The sequence below is a fragment of the Trichomonas vaginalis genome, chromosome IV (genome assembly GCF_026262505.1).
Source record: "Trichomonas vaginalis G3 chromosome IV, whole genome shotgun sequence".
NCBI lineage: Eukaryota > Parabasalia > Trichomonadida > Trichomonadidae > Trichomonas > Trichomonas vaginalis.
Window position 1 is genome coordinate 1,337,987 of NC_067206.1, and position 19,670 is coordinate 1,357,656.

General features: G+C 36.8%; 11 protein-coding genes and 4 pseudogenes across 15 annotated transcripts, besides 2 other annotated features; 5 read left to right on the plus strand and 10 right to left on the minus strand.

Moving 5' to 3' along the window:
* Positions 1-131: 131 nt before the first annotated feature.
* Positions 132-2,736, minus strand: TVAGG3_0007830 (clathrin binding; the record flags this gene model as incomplete). Its single annotated transcript, XM_001316217.2, has 1 exon — positions 299-2,731. The coding sequence occupies one exon, from the start codon at positions 2,729-2,731 to the stop codon at positions 299-301; it is 2,433 nt and encodes an 810-aa protein (XP_001316252.1).
* A 318-nt stretch (positions 2,737-3,054) lies between these two features.
* Positions 3,055-7,016: a mobile genetic element.
* TVAGG3_0007850 (uncharacterized protein) lies at positions 3,278-4,312 on the minus strand (the record flags this gene model as incomplete). The annotated part of the gene is made up of 1 exon (XM_001316216.1): positions 3,278-4,312. One exon carries the CDS (start codon positions 4,310-4,312, stop codon positions 3,278-3,280), a length of 1,035 nt encoding a protein of 344 aa, XP_001316251.1.
* Positions 4,367-4,869, plus strand: TVAGG3_0007860 (annotated as a pseudogene). The gene has a single exon. A coding segment is annotated over exon 1 (503 nt).
* Positions 5,114-5,266, plus strand: TVAGG3_0007870 (uncharacterized protein; the record flags this gene model as incomplete). The annotated part of the gene is made up of 1 exon (XM_001316215.1): positions 5,114-5,266. One exon carries the CDS (start codon positions 5,114-5,116, stop codon positions 5,264-5,266), a length of 153 nt encoding a protein of 50 aa, XP_001316250.1.
* Positions 5,277-5,684, plus strand: TVAGG3_0007880 (uncharacterized protein; the record flags this gene model as incomplete). The annotated part of the gene is made up of 1 exon (XM_001316214.1): positions 5,277-5,684. The coding sequence occupies one exon, from the start codon at positions 5,277-5,279 to the stop codon at positions 5,682-5,684; it is 408 nt and encodes a 135-aa protein (XP_001316249.1).
* Positions 7,017-9,334: 2,318 nt separating the features above from the next.
* Positions 9,335-19,670: part of a mobile genetic element that runs on past the window's edge.
* Positions 10,398-10,751, minus strand: TVAGG3_0007900 (uncharacterized protein; the record flags this gene model as incomplete). Its single annotated transcript, XM_001316211.1, has 1 exon — positions 10,398-10,751. The coding sequence occupies one exon, from the start codon at positions 10,749-10,751 to the stop codon at positions 10,398-10,400; it is 354 nt and encodes a 117-aa protein (XP_001316246.1).
* Positions 11,622-11,981, minus strand: TVAGG3_0007910 (annotated as a pseudogene). The gene has a single exon. A coding segment is annotated over exon 1 (360 nt).
* TVAGG3_0007920 (uncharacterized protein) lies at positions 13,165-13,740 on the minus strand (the record flags this gene model as incomplete). The annotated part of the gene is made up of 1 exon (XM_051219817.1): positions 13,165-13,740. One exon carries the CDS (start codon positions 13,738-13,740, stop codon positions 13,165-13,167), a length of 576 nt encoding a protein of 191 aa, XP_051104803.1.
* TVAGG3_0007930 lies at positions 13,932-14,175 on the minus strand (annotated as a pseudogene). The gene has a single exon. A coding segment is annotated over exon 1 (244 nt).
* Positions 14,560-15,066, plus strand: TVAGG3_0007940 (uncharacterized protein; the record flags this gene model as incomplete). Its single annotated transcript, XM_051219818.1, has 1 exon — positions 14,560-15,066. One exon carries the CDS (start codon positions 14,560-14,562, stop codon positions 15,064-15,066), a length of 507 nt encoding a protein of 168 aa, XP_051104804.1.
* TVAGG3_0007950 (uncharacterized protein) lies at positions 15,124-15,330 on the minus strand (the record flags this gene model as incomplete). Its single annotated transcript, XM_001294153.2, has 1 exon — positions 15,124-15,330. The coding sequence occupies one exon, from the start codon at positions 15,328-15,330 to the stop codon at positions 15,124-15,126; it is 207 nt and encodes a 68-aa protein (XP_001294154.1).
* On the plus strand, positions 15,354-15,521 carry TVAGG3_0007960 (uncharacterized protein; the record flags this gene model as incomplete). The annotated part of the gene is made up of 1 exon (XM_001294152.1): positions 15,354-15,521. The coding sequence occupies one exon, from the start codon at positions 15,354-15,356 to the stop codon at positions 15,519-15,521; it is 168 nt and encodes a 55-aa protein (XP_001294153.1).
* On the minus strand, positions 15,667-16,110 carry TVAGG3_0007970 (uncharacterized protein; the record flags this gene model as incomplete). The annotated part of the gene is made up of 1 exon (XM_051219819.1): positions 15,667-16,110. One exon carries the CDS (start codon positions 16,108-16,110, stop codon positions 15,667-15,669), a length of 444 nt encoding a protein of 147 aa, XP_051104805.1.
* TVAGG3_0007980 (ATP binding) lies at positions 16,345-16,998 on the minus strand (the record flags this gene model as incomplete). Its single annotated transcript, XM_051219820.1, has 1 exon — positions 16,345-16,998. The coding sequence occupies one exon, from the start codon at positions 16,996-16,998 to the stop codon at positions 16,345-16,347; it is 654 nt and encodes a 217-aa protein (XP_051104806.1).
* TVAGG3_0007990 lies at positions 17,290-17,919 on the minus strand (annotated as a pseudogene). The gene has a single exon. A coding segment is annotated over exon 1 (630 nt).

Sequence of the window (19,670 nt, forward strand, 5' to 3'; positions counted from 1 at the left end):
TACATTTCCGCAAAGATTTCCTATAAAACAAGCACAAGTTAGTCATGCTTGACATGCTTTAGATGTAATTACTTGAAATAAACAAAAATGACATCTCAAATTACCGTTCTACGTCCGAAATCACTGTTTTGATGGAATTTACTAAATATTAACCACACGATATGGCTATGGATGGAAAATTCAAAATCCAATATCTAAATTTATTTGAGATCATATTAAATTATAAAGAAAAGTCAGATTTAAATAATCAAAGAGCATATTTTATATATAAGAATATATTAATATATCATAAAAAATGTTAGTAAGAAGAGAACAACTCGCGAGCAGAAGCTTTGACAAGAGGAAGCGATTGCTGGTTAGAACCATTAATCAGGATATTGATATTACCTCTATCTTGTTGTAAATCGCACAAAAAGTCTCCAACAGTTGTTGAAAAAGTAACACGAGTAATATTATTATTTCTTCCTACCACGAAGATATTTCTCGATGCGAATTCATTGTTCTTAGCAACTGTGCAACCTTCTAATGTCATCTGATCCTTGAACTGTAAGTCCTGGTTCGTTGCATTAATTTTTCCATCTCCCTGAGTTGCGCAAACCAAAGGAAGGCTATCTGTTCCGTAGATTGGACCCATAGAGGTATTCATTGCTATCTGCAATTGTACCTTTGAAGGGTCAATCTTTGTTTGGTCGTATTTGATCGGAACTTTGACTTCAGCAGCGCCGAATTCAAGGGTTTCTGGGAAGTTGGCCTGTCCAGAAATTGTCATTCCGAGGGCGTTTGAGTTAATTAAGAACTGGAATCCCGTAATCGGAGTTCCGACCTTATTAACAACTCTCAGATAGATATTGCTACGGTCGTAGTCCGAGTACAAGTCAAGGAATTGGCATCCTTCAGGTCCGAGTGCTCCATTAACCCAAATTCTTGTTGCATGCCAGTTTCTTGCGGAGTTGTCGTCCTCGCTGTCCGAATCTTCCTCAGGGACGAATCTTACTCTCCTTACGAAGTCAGCTGGGACGATATGTAAAACTCCGGATACAGTTCCCATATTTTTGATGAGTTCTTCGAGGATATCGTCTGAGAACTGTACACCTGAGTGGGAAACAGTGTCCTTTGGGAAGACAACGACATCTTTTGCGATAGATGCTTCTGATGAAAGCAATCTCCAGTAAACTAACGCTCTATTCTTTACATCTGGAACATTTCCGTCCTTTGTAGCCTCTGTGAGAATGAATTGGAGCTGGTCTTTGGTCTGTTCCGGCCTTTCTACGTAAACTTTGACTAATGATGAGAGAATTTGAAGCTGAACGAGAGCTTCTTCATCGTGGAATGTATCAAGGTATGGATCAAGGAGCATATCGACGTTTTCGATGATGTGGCAGTACTCACCGAGAATCCAGATTCCGGCTGCTTTAGCTCGCGGTGCTTTGATGTTCTCTAGACCGTGGCAAACTGTTCCAATGACGCTTTCGAAGACTCCTGGGTACTTTCTGAGGATATCCGTCATGACGATGATGGATTCTTCAAGAGCGTAATCGGCTTTGCCCTGTACGAGTCCTACAAGGATATCCACACAACGACATGCAGCTGCTTCGATCTTAATGGCAATTTGGCCGATGCATTTGATGGATTTCTGAACGAAAGCAACATCAACGGAATTGCTGTACTCTTGGAGCTCGTTGAGAACGAGTTGTGCTGTAGATTGTCTGCAGATAGTTACGATGATATCGAGCTTTTCCATCTTGATATAAGAAGGATCGTTGTATTTGCAGAAGAAAACGCGGATTTCCTTGGAAAGTGCCTTAGGATACTTAAGTACGAATAAAGAGAGTGTTCTTAAGATGACGTATTGTACTTCATATTCGGATGAAGTGACTAATGTAATGAAAGGTGGAATAATTTGTGGTAAGAGCTCGTTGGGATTACGCTTGTCATGATCCATGAATTGGAAGATGCATTTGAAGGCGCCAATGACAACAGCGGGGTTGGAATGTTTCAAGAAAGGAATAAGACGATCAATTAAGAAGGGAGCATCTTCGCTTGAAGCTGGAGCGTATTTGGCTAAGGCATCAAGCAAGATTGTCTGGCAGTTTTCGGAGCAGGAGCTGATAGCAGACAAAATTGGGCCAATTGTATCGGAATCTAAATTGAAGATCGGTGTTGTACGACGTTCATTAATTTCGATGATGGCTGCAGTTGTATTTGAGACAACCATAGGATTATCATCTTTTAATAACTTTAATAAATCATTAAAAAGACCGGCATTTTCAATAGCCTCTGGAACAAAATCGTAAAGTTGGGCAACACTGAAAACAGCTGTTTTTCTAACATATGGGTCAAAATCAGTCAAAGCCTTTTTCAAAGGAGCAATCATGTGCTCAGCAACATTTTCTAGTTTGATTCTTGCCATAGTACGAATTGCGAGTGCACGTACAATAGGATTTGGATCAGAACAGTCTTGAATAAAGGTATTTACAGCCATAATCGCTTGTTCGGGTTCTTGAGTTGAATATTGAACGAGATATAAATATGTAAGACGCTTAAGTTTAATGTCTGGGGTTTTTACGCAGCGAAGCATTGAAGCAAAAAGAGATTGAACATTTTCTCCAGCTCGCATCAAAGCAACGCACTTTTTTGCAGCCTGTTCGCGCTTGTATGGATCGTTTCCATCTAGTTGATCTCTTAAAGTGGCTATTTCTCCCTTGGATTCACCTTGGAAGATATTAGACATTACTGTCAGAAAACTTTACAAAAAATTTTTTCCTCGATTAATAATTTTGGATTATAGATTGGCCATTGATCAAGAAACTTAATTCATGGCTAAATATCGTTCGGAAAATCGTTTTTGATGAATTTGAATTCCCGGATTGAAAGGGCTCATTAAGATTTGATAATAGAATTCAACAATACATTATAAAGAATATCTGTTTCTACTTGGAAAATGAATTTTAAGCCAATTTTAGGAATTCGGATTTCCGAACTATCAGAGTTTTCTAATGAATTTAACAAAAATCAATATTATTAAAGATAGTCTATTAAATTCTGTAGTTTAATAGTACAGTATACATTGTGCGTCGCCTGTAGCCTACAGCTACAGGCACCGACACAATGAAAAAAGTGACAGAAAACTGACACCATACGGGCGCGCATATGTACGCATATATGTGTAAAAATAAACGTTCATATGTAAACTAACCTTTATTCACTAGCAGGAGCTTTGTTGTTCGCTTCCATTAAAATGTAAACTTTACGTGTCAAAAAAATTCTGTCACGTAAACTATTTATGTTGAGATTGAGTACCAGACTCTAATATAAGTTCAACCATTATATTAGAGTCTTTAGGAATTTCATATGGTTCTTTTACATAATATTCCTTTTTTTGACCATCAGTTGATTCTTCAACTCTTTTGAATGAAAAGCGCTTATAAAACTCAAACACGAGTGCATCTTTATAACCAGTGATATCGTAAAATTTTGGTGGCACAAGCTGTTCATTCACATTACATATAAATTGTTTGTTATCATGAGCAATATTACTCAACGTTACTAAAGGCTCAAGGAGAGGATTTATTCTTATCTGATAACCGACAAATTTATATGTTGGTTTGCCCTTTCGCTCAAGGATAAACCTGATATTCGCTATAGTTATGAAAAGCTCATCAAAGTACTTATATGTTTTTTTATCTTTATCATTTTCGTCAGTGAAATCTGCTATGGTAAAACTATAATATACATGCATTCGCGAGATATATTTTTTTTCCCATAAGTCTAAAAATTTTGCTTTCGATGGAATTACTTTTTGCGTGAATGTTCTACCATGGTCATCTTCCCAAACAAGCTCTGGTTTTCTTGATGTTGTGTCTGTTTCAGTGGTTTCTAATAACGCAGTGATGAAATCCAACACATCTCCTAGGGACATGTCATATTTATAATTCAAGGCATTTTTTTCTATACTACTGTATGAAGGTAATGTTATGATTGGTGATGTACCTTTTCTTAATACATTCAATTTATTTTCATTTGAATCATAGTAACAATCAACAAATTCTCTACTTGCCTCAGTCATTTTTTCCATAAGACCTTCATTCAACTCCTGTGTAGTCATGTTGGGTTTTATGTAATATCTCATGTCAAACCTTTTTTTCACTGATTTTGATGAATCTGTCATTTCTAATGGAATAGCAAGAAACTCAAAGTCTGGATGCTCAAGACTTATCTTTCTTATCTCAAGAGCTTTTGACGCAGGATATTCAATGAAGTCTCTCGGTAATTTATATGAGACTGTATTACCACTTATCGTGCCATCATTCATAACATGTTCATAGTATAATCCATCATATTTAGACATTTTATATGTAACTAAAAGATGGAGAAAGTTATTAATCAAGTAGATAAGATTCTTCATGATGGAGCACGTAAGAATAGTAAAGAACTAAACAATGCACTCATTATGCCATTTTCTGATGATTATCCATTTTGTACTAATGGTGTTTATTTCTACTGCGGTAAGATGGGTTCAGGTAAGACATATGGTGTTATTCGTCATATAATGATAACAGACCGCTTCACTAATACTCCATATTATGACTCAATAGTTATCTCAGCAACATCAGGAACAATGGATAAAACAGCGAAGACATTTATGAGTCAAGTTAAAGCACCAGTACTGAAAAAGGATGATAAAGAACTTATGCCTTATTTAATGAAGAACGTTAAGATGAAAGCAAAGTATTACGCTATTGTTGAGTTCGTTCAAAGTAAGTTCGAAAAAATTTCAGAGGAGATGGAACACATCTTAACAAAGCATCAACTAAGGAAACCTGATGGAAAGTTTGAGTATAAGAAGATTGCAATATATGTTGTAAAGAAGTTGAACAAATATCCTTTCACAAAGTATCCCAGTAATTCTCTATTAGTGTTAGACGATTATGGTGGTCATGACTTATTGAATGACCCACGTTCACCATTAGCGAACTTCATCACTAAGGTCAGACATTATAACTATACTGTTGTCATCATGTGTCAAACATGGAGACATATATGTTTAAACATTAAGAGACTATGCACTGACTTCGTTATCTTTCAAGGTTATTCTATGAGAGACTTTCAGTCAATGATTGAACAGTCAGGAGCAACAGAAGATTGGGAAGAGTTATGGAACAAATACAAAGAGCTACCAACACCTCGTTCATATATGGAAGTTCATATAGTTGCAGGAAAGACGGACTTTAAAGAAGTTAAGCAACAAAAGATGACATTATTTTAAGAAGAAATAAATGGGTTTTGGCGATTATGTTAAAGCTGGATGGGGTATGGTGAAAAAAAATCCTGGTCTTGTAATAGGTGCTGGATTTAACATTGCTAACAAACTTTTCCCTCAAGTTGGTCAAGTCGGTGGTGTTATCGGTAGTCTTGGTGAAAGAATTGCAAAAACTACATTAGGTGAAGATAATGCATTAACGAAGAATCTTAAAGCATTCAATAAAGCTCTTGGTGGTGACTTCAGTAGAGACAAGCCTGTTGAAACACCTATAGTTCAACCTCAACAAACTATTGACAACAATAAGTATAACGCATACATTGGAGGAGCTATTTGGAACAATCATAAGCCATTAGTTCAGTCAGTACGTGTACTATCAGACATGCCATGGATTAATGCTATTAGTGGCACTATACGCAGATAATATATTTTTATGAGGTTTAAATGAGTGAACAAGAGAGGAAACTCATTGATGAACGAGTTAAGAAATGGGAGAATGAACGTCCGATAATTCGTACCATAATTAGCGATCAAAAGTTCAAGCAGCATACATTTGATTTTTTGCGCGATATATATAATGATCTTGCTTTTGATTACAATGCTAGGCAATACTTTGAGAAAGAATATGTTCAAAAAGGTCGTATTAATTTCCCAATGAGAAGAGAAGGCTTTTTGATTACATCAACATATACAGCACGTGGTAGAGACCTTTTAAGACGCGGTTCGTAACTTTAAAGCACGTTCTTCTATTAATGATGATCCAGATTTCTACATACCTTATTTTCGTCCACCTTCGCATCCTTTACGAACCAGTGATCCTGGATATGACGCTAAACGAAGATATATAGAGACGAAATTAGCTAAATACAAGGAACCTAAGGATCCAAGGACTGGAGAAGTAAAGGAATCACATGTCAAGATAAATAAGCTTTACAAAGTAGTTGAAGAATTGGGAGAAACGATCTAATGAGATTAACGCTGAGAAGAAAAAGGAAGTACCAAATATGAACAAACTAGATAAGATGATTAAGGAATATAGAGGATTGGCGAATACATCGAGCGTTCTAATAAAGGAAGTAGAAAACACGACAAAGCTGCAGAAAATGATTCATGATGAATTACTGTTAGGTGAATTTTCTATAAAACAAAGACAGAGTAACTTAATGGGTGAGGCTTATTATTTGGAGAATTGGTATAATGAGAGGTTAAAACAAATGTCGACTCCAACACCAACTCCTACACCTACTCCTACAGTAGCTCCAACACCAACTCCCACTCCTGAACCAACAGTAGCTCCAACGCCAACTCCTACAGTAGCTCCAACGCCAACTCTGACACCAACTGCTCACGCAGGTCCTCCACCAATGTCGAGTAGTCATGGTATAACATTAAATAAACCAACACCTACACCAAAAATAACTCCTGTATCACATCCTAGTACAACTAACCCAGTATCTGATTCAAATCAAGCGGAAAGATCACAGGTTCTTAAAAGAGCTAATACACCAACTGCTTCCCCTATTAGAACACCAGAGCCAACTCCAAGAATCACAAAGGCGCCAACACCTTCACCGACTGTTGAACCAACTCCAGAACCAACAGTACCTCCAACTCCATCTCCAACTCCATCACCGACACCTACAAAAGCACCTACTCCATCTCCAACTCCGACTAAAGCTCCGACACCGTCTCCAACACCAACTAAAGCTCCAACACCGTCTCCAACTCCAGCTGAACCAACTGATGCAGAATCTATTCAAAATTGGTTAGACGAAGAAAAGCGAAAAGAAAAGGCTGCAATTGATGCTGCACTAGATAAAAACACACCACCACAGACACTTGGTGGTTACATGTTAAAGAAAGACAACATTCAAAGACAAGAACGTGCATTGAGTGTTGCCAGAGAACAAGCACAAGAAGAGAAGAAAATAGTTGAAGGAGAAGCTTCAAATAGAGGTGGTCCAGGAACTTACAAAGGATCAAACTATCCAGCAGAGAAAGCCTCGAGTGATAATGTTGTCTCAAGAGCTACTGATTTAGTTACCCATGGTATTCTAACTGGTGCAACAGCTGTTGGTAGTGCTATTGGAACCAGTGTTGACACTGTTGTTGATACTGTAAGAACTGTTACAAATCCTACACCTGAAGATAGGAAGGAAGAATTTCTTACTCTTAATACAAAGGCAAAACCAGGGATATGGATTGGTCGTGGAATTTTAAATGCTGGTAGTGCTATTGGCAATGGTGCTTCAGCGGTAGGGGGATGGCTCGGAAGAACAGCAACATCAACCGCAAATGGAATACTAACAGGTGCCAAATCACTTGGTAATTGGGCTGATGATAAGTATACAAAATATTATGAAGAAAAAGCTCGTAAGGCTAAGGAAGAAGCTGAACGAAAGGCGAAAGAAGAAGCTGAACGTAAAGAACTAGAGGAGCTTAAGAAGAAAGAAAAAGCTCGTAAGGCTAAGGAAGAAGCTGAACGAAAGGCGAAAAGAAGCAAGGCTAAGAAGAAGCTGATAGAAAGCGAAAGCAGCAACACCATCGCCAACTCCATCTCCTTCACCATCTCCATCTCCTTCACCATCACCAACTCCATCGCCATCTCCATCTCCTTCACCATCACCAACTCCATCGCCATCTCCATCTCCTTCACCATCAATAGCGGCTCCTGTGAGACAATTTGGTGCATGGGGTGCTGATTTAGTCAAAGATGCTGCACAAGGAATTGGAAAGGAACTGAAGAACACAACATTAGGTACAATAGAGCGTTTTGGTAATCTTACGGATTACACAATTAGATCAGCTGCTAATCTTTTATATAACCAGACTACTGATAACGGTACTGATGAATTGGCTGTAAACGGACTAGCATCAATTAAGAAATCAGTAGAAGATAAATACGATGAATGGAAAAAGAATATTAAGGGTGAATATAATAAGTATGCATATCCTGAAGAACATATGAAGTTAGAGCTTACCAGACTAAGAGCAAAATATGGTAATGAAACAACAAATACTACAACGCAAACGACGAAAGCTGACAGAAAGATTGATGACACTCCTACTCCAACTCCACCTCCAAAGAAAGAAACTCCAACACCAACTCCTGCAATGGCGAACATCACAACAATTGCTCCAAGAGTTCCAACAGGAGAAGGTATATCAGGAAATGTTTCAACTACTCATAACATTACTGAAGCAGCTAATGTTTCAGCAGTTGAGCAACCTGTTGTTAATGTAACTCAGGAAAACGCTACTGAAACATCAACACCAAGACAGGATGTAAATAATGAACGTCCAGAAGTTAAGGAGGTTGCAAAAGCATACCTGGAGAAAAATACTACACAAGTTCTTGAAGCAGAAAAGCATCTCAATTCAGACAAAACACCATCTCCAACTCCTGAAGCATCAGTTCCTCCAGCAATTGGTGGAAATATACCTTCAGTACCACCATGGCAGAAATTTTATGGATTGTTTAAAGGAGCGAATAAGGTAATGGATGCTGCTGAGAATCTCCAAAAGTTCAAGAATGAAGTCGCAACTGGTGCAAAGGAAATAGAAGAGAATGATAAACAAGCTGCTGAATTAGCTAAGCAACAAGCTGCAGAACAAGCTAAACAACAAGCTGAAGCAACTAAACAAGCAGCAGCTCCTAAACAATCTATATCTAAGTCTCAGAGACAAGGTCCTGACCCAAGTGCTAAAGTCAAACAGAATCCAACACCACCTGCAGCAGAGAAGTCCAAGAAGGATAAATCAAAGAAGACAAAGACAAAAAGAAAGATAAGGACAAGAAGAAAGATAAGGATAAGAAAAAATCGTCAAAGATAAAAACATAAAAATTATCCAGTAAGAAATGAGTCAAGTCATTAAGCATCAACTAAACAAAAGTGGTTAACTGAATATATAAAGATGGTAAGGTTCCTGATGGATATTATGTACATACAATGAAAGACGGACGTGTACAGTTCCGTAAAGTCAAGCAACCTCTCAATGATGAACAGATCAGAAGGAAGATCTCATTGTATGAAACAAAAATAAAGGACTTACAAGCTAAACTCGAAACCCACGATACTTCTCAAGAAAACTAGGCATATCTTTAACATGACCTTCATTAATATTTTTCCTCCAATACTGTACTTCCATTTGTGACAACCTGTTTGGATTACCTTCACGCATACCTCTACCTGTCACTTTTCCTGTATTTTCGTTCTCAAACGTAACATCATACTTTACATCATTACCGACAAGTTCATGACCATCAATACTTTTAACAGCACCGTGTCTTCCTTGATCTAAAGTTTCTCCTTGCTTTAATCCATGCTCTATTTTTGTCCATATCTGATAACGTGGATATCTTGCAACACTTCCATCTTTTGCTCTTAACAAGTATGCACTTGTATCAACTGAATCAACTGTATAATAAGAAGGATCAAGATGTCTTCTTTGTTGGTTACCTTTACCCCATGTTCTTGGTTCAACTATGACTTGAACTTTTTGACCAGGTCTTAAGTTATAAAGGTTATTTTTTCTGACATACTCTTCTTTCAATCTTTGCTTCTTTATATATTCCTCATTATCCTTTTCTGTGAAATCATCAGGCTTTTGTTGTGTGCTTGAATGATATTCAGTGTTGTAGTCATTAATAATTTGTCTCATTGTATCTGCAGTGAAAGGTGGTGTTTTATCACCTTCTTTGAGGTTTAACTTCATATGTAACATAGTTCTAATAGTTCTACAGAACCTATTAATAATACCTAGTATGTTATGATTGTATTTCTGTGTCGTCATGTGCTCAATGTTATGACTGACCAACAGATCTCGAACATTTTGTGTCGTATAAGCTGGGTCTTCATCACTAGTAAGTATTGTAGGCTTCATTTCACCTGTAGCTTGTGAAATGAACTTCTGCATTGCACTTAGAACATTGTTTGAGTTCTTTTCACTCATTGGGAACGCATAACCTTTTCTACTGTTTACATTGATGAACAAAAGAAAATATGGTGGTGTTCCACCAGGATTCTCAAATGTATCGAATTGATAAGCTCCCATATCAGTTGAATATATTGGTAGCATCAAATCCTCTTGTATTAAAGTTTTTTCTTGTTTACCAACAGTCATTTTTTTATTAACGTTAAAGTCTTACAGGCATTGAGTAATCGCTATAACCATCATGGTCTGCGAATTCATGTAATCTTGATGCATCAGGTTCTTTCTTCGTTGGTGCATGAAACCTTGCTTCATCATAAAGGTTCATATAATGGTTTGTCACGTTTGGGGTAGACCCAATTTTTGCATATTGAGGATATGAGTAATGATACACTAAGTTGAACCCATTACTACCATCATCAACATATATCTTTGGTGGAGGTTGTCTTATTAAATTCCTTCCTCTTGGGGCTTTGAGTTGGACGATCTGATCTAGATCATTGTAAACAACTCCTGTTGCAGTATATTCTGTGTTGTTCTCTGGGTTAATGTTCGTCATTTATATGAGAATAAAACAATTTTTACTCATAACAAATGAGATCGAAGTCAATTCTTTATGGTGCAGCTAATCTTCCAATTGAACCAACAAGCAATGTTGATTCAAGAACAACTAATAACATTGTGATAAAGAACTATCCATCTGGTACAGTAAGTGATGCTCCAACAGAGATAAAAAAAGAGGAAACAACTACGAACTCAGAAGCACCAATGTATCCTCCTCCTTTAAGTCCATTAACTTCCAACCTGACCTCATCGAGATCTGTGGAGACTTCATCGAGGATTGGTGTAGAAGAGTATTTACTTAGTATATACCAGAAGATACTTCTAGACCAAGACAAAGAGCTCTTTTCTAACTTAGTGAGCAAAGATCAGATCTTACTACCTAAGCCAGACTTGGAAGAAGTTGTTCACAGAATGACTGGGTTCAAGTGTGAAATAGACCTACTGGACCCAGACATCACATGTTGTGGTATTCCACCACCTTTCTCAAAAATAGCTCAGATCAGAATCATTGATGAGAACAATATTGCTCAAGAGTTTAAGTATGCATATAATGCTCAATATACTGAGTTAATAAGTAGGTATAATTTATGTCTTAAGTATGTTATTGTTTAACCAAAAAATTTTTTATCTAATGTTAAATATGGTTGTTCAAACAAGAACAAAAGCACAAATGTTTCAAGACTTACTCAATAAAACTTATTGTTTACTCAAGTAATTATTTTAGAACGTTTCGACGTACTCCTTGATCTTATCAAGAGCTTCGAGCATCCGCTTCTTTGCATTGTCTTGGCGAGGATGGCTTGCTCAATGGTGAGCTCGAAGGCTTCTTTACCGATCGGCGGTGATCGCGAAGATCTTTGAGTGCATCAAGAGCTGCAGTGTACTCTGATGGTAAATGGGAGCCATCTAGTAATGGGTACAAAATGAGCATGTATTCCTGTAGTAAGTTCTCCTGTTTCAAGCGGGACTTGAACTCTTCGCGGAGATCTTGAAGCTTTTGGAGCTTCTCAGTGGCTTGAAGGTAGTCAATGATGACCTTCTCTTGTTCCTCAAGTGCTTGTGGGAGGAAGTGGACATAAGCTGTTGACTTCATCAAAAATGAAGTGGTCATGACACTTTTTAAGTTAATGTCCGAGCCATACAGTGATGTCGAAGCAGCACATGAACCAAAGAAGAAGTCTTGCTGGGAAAAGACAAAGATTGTTGGTAACGCAATCCTAGCCATTTGTGTTGTTTTGAACTTGATCGTACTTCTGATCTTGTTCTACAAACTCAACAGAGGTTATTGTCTCAAGTAAACACTTATTTTTATTACCATATAAATGATTTTTACCAAACCTCCTTTACCTTTCATAGGTAATAAGTCGAAGATCAGGAAAGCTCTTATCGACATACTCAAAGACATCAAAGGGGATTATGTCTTCGTTGACCTCTTTGGTGGTTCTCTCTATATCTCTCATCTGTTGCATATTATGTTCCCAAAAGCAACGATCATAGCTAACGACTATGATAACTACGTTGATAGACTGAAACACATTCATGACACGAATGAAATACTTAAGGAACTTAAGGAGAGAATAAATGTTAAGCCAGATGAGAAAATTCCTACTGATCAGAAAGAGATCGTCAGAGAAGTTATAAGTAAAGCTCCATACATAGACTGGGATACATTATGTTCACGTCTTCTCTATTCTGGAGCATACAAATACTATGATCTTGACACATTAATGAAGAAAGTGTTATACCTCAGATATACTAACTTATTTGGTGAAAACATAGATGACTATCTTGAAGGTTTAACTATTGTTCATAAAGATTGGAGAATACTCTTCAATGAGTATAAAGATCTTCCCAATGTTATCTTTATATGTGATCCTCCATACTTCCATACTTATTCTATACAGTATGGAGATGAATGGACTCTTAAAGATACTGTAGAAACCTTTGATGTCCTTAATTATCCATCTATTTACTTCAGTAGTGATAAATCTTATACAGAAGAACTTTTAGAGATATTGACAAAAAGATATGGAGAGAAGTTTTCTATGAGAAAGCATGTTATAGATAGAGGTTTAATTAATCCTAACACTCAGAAAAATAATGAAGTAATATATGTCACTTTTTCTGTTAATGGAGAAGAGAAAGATCAAGAAGATAATAGTTGATGAGGGAACTGAAGAAGCGACGACATTCATCTTTGACGACGGAAAGCTCACATTCGTTGTCGATAAAAATGGACAACACTTACACAAAAGAAAGAGACCAAGAAAATTTTTAGATCTCCCAAAAGCTAGGAAACCAAAGGAACCATTTCCAGTACCAGCCGTCCAAGAACCAGAGAGACTTTTGATACCAAAACCTGTGGTTGACAAATATGATCCAGATCAGTTCTTCCAAAAATACCAAAGTTAGAATAAAAACTCCTTTATTTCTTTAGTATTATATAATAAGTCTATTAGTAAGCTCTGTTCTCGTTCTGTTCTGGTATTTTGACGTCTTTTCATGGTCTCGCATAATAAGATCATGAACTTTTTCTTGAGATACTCGAAGAGCTGAGGTAAGTTATCATATTCTGGATATGTAGGAAGCATCCCTGCTATCGTAAGTGTTGTATCAATAAGGATTGGACTTATATCGGAAAAGTCGAGATCTGGAGTAGAATAAGAAGGTAAGTCTCTTACATGTAGGTAGTCATTATATGCTTTACGCATGAGACTGAGTTTCTGGAGCACAACTATGAGACTTTGGTTCTGACGTTCAAGTTTGCTTAAAGTTCTCTCCAAGCTTCTGTAATAAACGTCAACCTCTGTAAGAGCAGATATTTTTGCATTGATCTCGGAGATCTTTTCTTGAACTTCACCAAGTTTGACCTTAACTGACGTTTGAGCTCCCATCATGTTTTCATCAAGGTCATTCTCTATGTCATCAATGATATCTTCCCATGAAGTCATGTTTTCATCATTGATCTTAACGTGAACACTCATGAAAAAAATGTCATGTAAAGTATAAATGTCAGATTTTTACTCTTGAGCTTCTTCTCTCTGGATTGACTCGTCTGTAGGGCTTAATGTGCCATCACGTTCGACCAGAAGGTTCTGCTCAGGTCTGTCAAGGAGCTGTCTGTAGGTCGTGAAGGTTTCAACGAGTCCTTGGTAAGGAGTTTGGAGATCAACATCGACCCATGGGTGTTTGCGTAAGAAAGCAGCAAGGCTTTCACGCTTGGAGTCAATGACATCTTTCTTATTGGTTAATCCTTCTTCAAAGCTTAGGATTACTCCTGCAGTTGATTCAAGTCTTTGGATCTGGCGTCTGGAAACCTTGGTGAGTTGTCTTATCCTCTCGTTTCCAAATACATGCAGGAGATATGCAGAAATTACTTCATTAAGTTCGATTAAACAAATTGGATGAAGATCAGTCATGGCTTTTGTAAAGCAATCTTTTGTAAAGCTGTCTTTTGTAAAGCAGACTTTTGTAAAGCAATCTTTTGTAAAGCAATCTTTTGTAAAGCAGACTTTTGTAAAGCAATCTTTTGTCAAGACGTCTTTTGTAAAGCAGACTTTTGTAAAGCAATCTTTTGTCAAGACGTCTTTTGTAAAGCAAAAGTATTCAATTTTGTGAGAAAATGCTTTTGTAAAGCAGTCTTTTGTAAAGCTGTCTTTTGTCAAGACGTCTTTTGTAAAGCTGTCTTTTGTAAAGCTGTCTTTTGTAAAGCTGTCTTTTGTAAAGCTGTCTTTTGTAAAGCTGTCTTTTGTAAAGCTGTCTTTTGTAAAGCAGTCTTTTGTAAAGACATAACCGACGACCGAATGTCCCAAGATGGTACAACACCAGCTCCAGCATCACCAACACTAGATATGATGGCAATGATGATGCAGATGATGCAACAGCAAACCCAGCTTATACAGCAAATGCAGGAAAAGAAAACTTTCAATAAACCTGCAAAGAACTCACAAGATCTTGAAGCTGGACTCAATGCTCTCAGGAACGACTACAAGAGAGAGCAGATGACGTTTAGGAAGAAGGGTGATGAAGATTATGAGAATGATCCGATCGAGGAAGACGAGATCAAGTCCACTGCATCCACAAAGACCCTCCAGGATGAAAGAGATGATGAGGGATTCCTTACCAAGTCTCAAAGACTCTTTGTCCTTGAGTTCTTCACGATCTCTGCCTTGAGATCTATGAGGAATTGGAAGGGTCGCGTTCCAAGTGGCTCAAACAAGCGCGAACTACTCATGACCGCAGTACCGCTCACTAAGACAAAAGTCCAGCTCATGGACTTTATCCTTTCCGCTTGTCCCGACGAGATCTAAGATCTGATCAGAGTAAAAACTTACATTTATGAGCTAAGCTCAGTAATAATTAGTTGTTTATTCTTTCTTCTCATACTTCTGTGCAAGGTTTCCACGGAAGAACTCAAGCAACATTTGGATCTTTCCAAGCTTTCGACCTTCTTTTTCGAGGTCATCCTGGTAAGTTCGGAATGCGTCAACGTGTGAGCTCGCATAGAATGCAGCAACAACAACCTCTTCTGCACCTTCTTTGCTGTCAAGTGGCATGAACTCGAATCCTTCCATTCGACCAAATAAAAGTGACAAAAATGTCAATGAGACCCACTCGTTGCATAGATGCTAAACCTGGTCCGAAGATGCAAAAGTTCTTCAGAACACTCATGTCTGACCAGAGGGAGTACGGTCATGAAGAGGTCATACAGATCTTCGATCAGTGTGTACCAAAGCCTGAGAATCCAGACGAACTCTTCATGTAAATTTACTTGCTTCAATGGAGAGATGAGAGAACAGATATGAAACTCAGACCAATACCAATCTTTCTAGGTTTCTGCAATTACCTAGAACAAGCATGCCAGATCAAATGGTCTGACACCATCTTCCTCCAAAAATAAACTTTATCGTTTATAACACTTCAGGATCTACATCTATTTCTTCTGCTTCATCCTCAATGTCGATCTCTTCGACAGGTTTGATAGCAGCTTTGAGTAAGTTCTTACCCATTGTCTTAAGTTCAACTGGGTTATATTCTTTGTCTTTACTCTTTGTTGATTTCGTGAGATCTACATATAAACAATAACTTTTAGTCTTGTCAAGGTTTATTCTCGCTGAGAAATGGTCAGGAATGTTTATAGCTATCTTTTCAAACTTGAGTAAATTAGCTAAACCTTCATTTGTGTATTTCTGCTTATCGACAAAGATCATGATCGGACTTGCACTATAACCATACTTTCCTTGACATAATGTTTGTGGTAAGCATATAAGTAGTCTCTTTGCTGTTTTATTTTGCTTCTTCACTTCATCTACAAACTGTTGGATCTTAAAGAACTTTATATGATGTTCAGACATCTTTATATACCCGATAAAAAGTTCAGATAAAAAAATAATTAGCTATATTTTTATTAGTGCATAAATGAGTCTTTCTTTGAGATTTTCTGATGAAGATCTAACTTTGGTAAGATCTTTAAAAGATGATGAAAACATTCTTTCTGTCATTGATGAAGAAAAGAAATACTTCAGTAATGATGTAAAAATAGAGCTACTCATTCATACTGAGAAACAGTTTGTGATCGTGATCTTGAGTTAAGCAGCTCTGAACCAAGCGAATACAGTCATAAATGGTGGTAAGAAGTCTTTTCCATTACCTGCTGGGTCTGTAATGCCAGCTACAACATGTGTATGATTTCCTGCAGTTCCACAGAAAATACCTGTGCTTGAATCTACTGGGTCACTTGAAATATCATATCTATGCATTCCCTGTCTATCCGAACCTGCTGCAAGATTTGTATAACCTCTTTTTGTCATTGAATGTGAATGGTTTCCATTAGTAGATGTTGTTGCACTGAACCTATGGGAGTGTGGTGGAAGGTTTTCAACTCTGATAGTCTTTGAACCACCAAAGTCCATTGATGAGTTAGAACAGTAAAGAAACTGATCAACAATCGGTTGCCAAACACCTCCATAAAGGGTTTGCGGGCTTGTTGAGCTCATTGATGTAAATATAGAACCAATTGGATACATCATGTCAAACATGTTAGAAGGTCTATAAGTATAATCTACTGTGGTGACATCGTTCAAATAAAACTCAAACGTATCTCCAGGATGAATAGTTAAGTTTGTTCCATCTTTTTTGTGGAACACAAGTTCAATAGATTTACCATGACTCAATGTATAGTAACTTGGACCTTTTTCTGATGGACCAATGTTATAATTTATAAATATTGCAACTTTACCCATATCATTATTACCAAAGCTAACTGTAATGCTTTCAGGTATTCCATTGTTTACAGATGCATTAGAGATCTTTGAGATCTGTTCATTAACATAAGTTTTGTCTGCTTTGTTGTCTAACAGAACTGGTAACTCATGTGCTTTAAAGTTGTTATAACTCATAGACATATTATATGCAGTACCATTCAAATTTTGCAAGGTCTCTGTTAAACTCATATGAGGATCTTCTTGTGGAGCACTTGAGCCTAAAGTATAGTTCAAGATAATGTCATCAGCTCTTATTTTCTTGATTTGAACTGGTTGGTCATTATCAGCTCCTATTTTATTGATTATAACAGGTTTGTCTTCTCTTGAACGAATTGATTTAACTGTCAAAGGTTCAGTGAACTCATTATTTTTCAAAGGAATCAATGTTGTATTGATGTTTTCACCATTAATATATACTTCTTTTGCATCAATACCAGATGGGAATGAAACTCTTTCATTAACTTTAACTGTTGTACCATCACCTGGGTACATATCTTTCTCTGGACCTTTGATTGTCTTAAGTATGACAGACTGTGATAAAGTATATTCTTTAGATGCAACTTTACGTATCTCTTCGTCAACATAACTTTTGTCAGCTTTGTCTGCAATCTTAAGTGCAGTTCTTCCTCCATTATTTTTGTTCTCCTCAACTTTCTTCGCTAATTCAGCAAGAATGAGATAAAGATAATCAGTAAGGTCATCAGTACCAGACATAGTAATATTATTGTTCTTTCTTGATGTATTAGCAACTTTCACTAAGGTCACAAAATCAGGGTACAAAGTACTTAACGTAGAAATGATTGTTTTTGGTCCAGGATCTTTCTCTTCTTTATCATTAGCATCACGTGCCATTAGAATTGGTTCCAAAGGTCCAGTCACATCAAAACTCTCAAGTTCCATATAACCTTCATTTCTGAATCTTTCTATATGAGTTATCTTCTGGAAACTTGTTTTAGTCTTTTCAACTAAATTTTTTATTCCATCCACAAAACCTCCTTTATGATTTGGACCAAGATTACCCAGAGTGTCAAGAACAGTATCTATACCTTCTTGACTTTCAACAAAAGCCCAAAGAGCATTTATTTGACTCTGGAGTGATATCCATGAGGCTGCAGTAGCTCCAGCGTTTGCTATGGCAAAGATGAATGATAAAGGGTTGAACTTAAGACCAGATTCTTTATCTTTGACAATTTCAACGAAGTCATTGATATTTTTCTTCAAGTATTCCTTAGTCAGAAGAACTCCATCGCCAGCTATACCAGTTGCTTTTGTCTTTCCTTTAACATCAAATGTGATTGGTTTCTTCAATAAAATAACTTCTGGTGTTGTACTGATGCTATCATTAGTGGAGAAAAATTCTCCGACATGACTTGCTAAGTATTCTTTCGTCAATAATGTTCCATCACCAACAATACCAGTTGCTTTTGGACCATCTTCTGTGAATGTCAATGGTTTCTTTAACATAACTTTATCTAAGTATATTGCAATACCACTATTTTGTACTTGTTCATGACCTAATATATAAGCAAATGCTGCGTTTAAAGCATTATACAATGTATCTTCTTTAAATGTTAATTGACTGTTTTCAATCATTGGTATATTGAACAGTGTAGACCTTGGGTCAAAATGAACTCCATGGTCAATCGATAATAACCGTTTAACATGATATATTATAGTCTCTAATGCTTCATTAATATTTACCTCACGAGTTTCTTGCAAACCATTACTCGCCATACATGAAAACATATAATCTCTATCAGTTGTGAAGAATGGAGCATCTAAGTAATTATTCTCTACTTTTGTCACACGATTCTGTAACGCTTGAAGGTATTGATTTAAGTCTGTTTCAACAATTGTACCATCTGGTTGCTCGATAGGTAATATACCAGGACCGATGGTAATGTCTTCATCAGCACCTTCTTTATGTATGACTAAAGCATTATCAGTAATTCTGAGAGTTATTCTTTATATTGAAGTACGCTAGACTTATAACATTCATATGCATATGGAACAACACTCATTCTTTTACTACATATAAAAATGATGTATTATCTACAATCGACTGATCCTAATAACTACGGGACAATACAGTTTCAAGCAGATCCTAACATGGGGCATCCAAGTAAGATAAAGATGAGAGTAAAAAGTGTCAGTACTATGGCGAACTTTATTGTTTGTGACGAAACAGATTATTTTGTCTTACAGTTAGACGAAGATGGAGAAGAAAAGGTGTGTACATTTAAGTCAGCTCTTTCATTTGATATGGATACTATTGTATCAAAACTACAAGAGATTGTAACAAAACAGTTTGATTATTATAACAAGAAAAAAGGTCAACATAATGTAACAGTTTCACTGAGTGCTACGAATCAACTTATATTTACGTCACAGGACAAAGGACATAAAGTCTAGGAGAGAGATTTTCATATAGATTATATATCTGAAGGGAAACGAAAAATGTGGAAGAAATTGAGCTAATACAAGTTGACCTTCATCTTCTCTACAGACGATCGTGCGTTAAAAAATATAGGAATAAAATAAATTCATGTTATGCAAATATGCTGATGAATATGCAAATACGAGAGCACACTTTATGTGAGAATTTATATGAAAACAAAATTCACGAATGTCGTATTTCAAGATCTACGAAG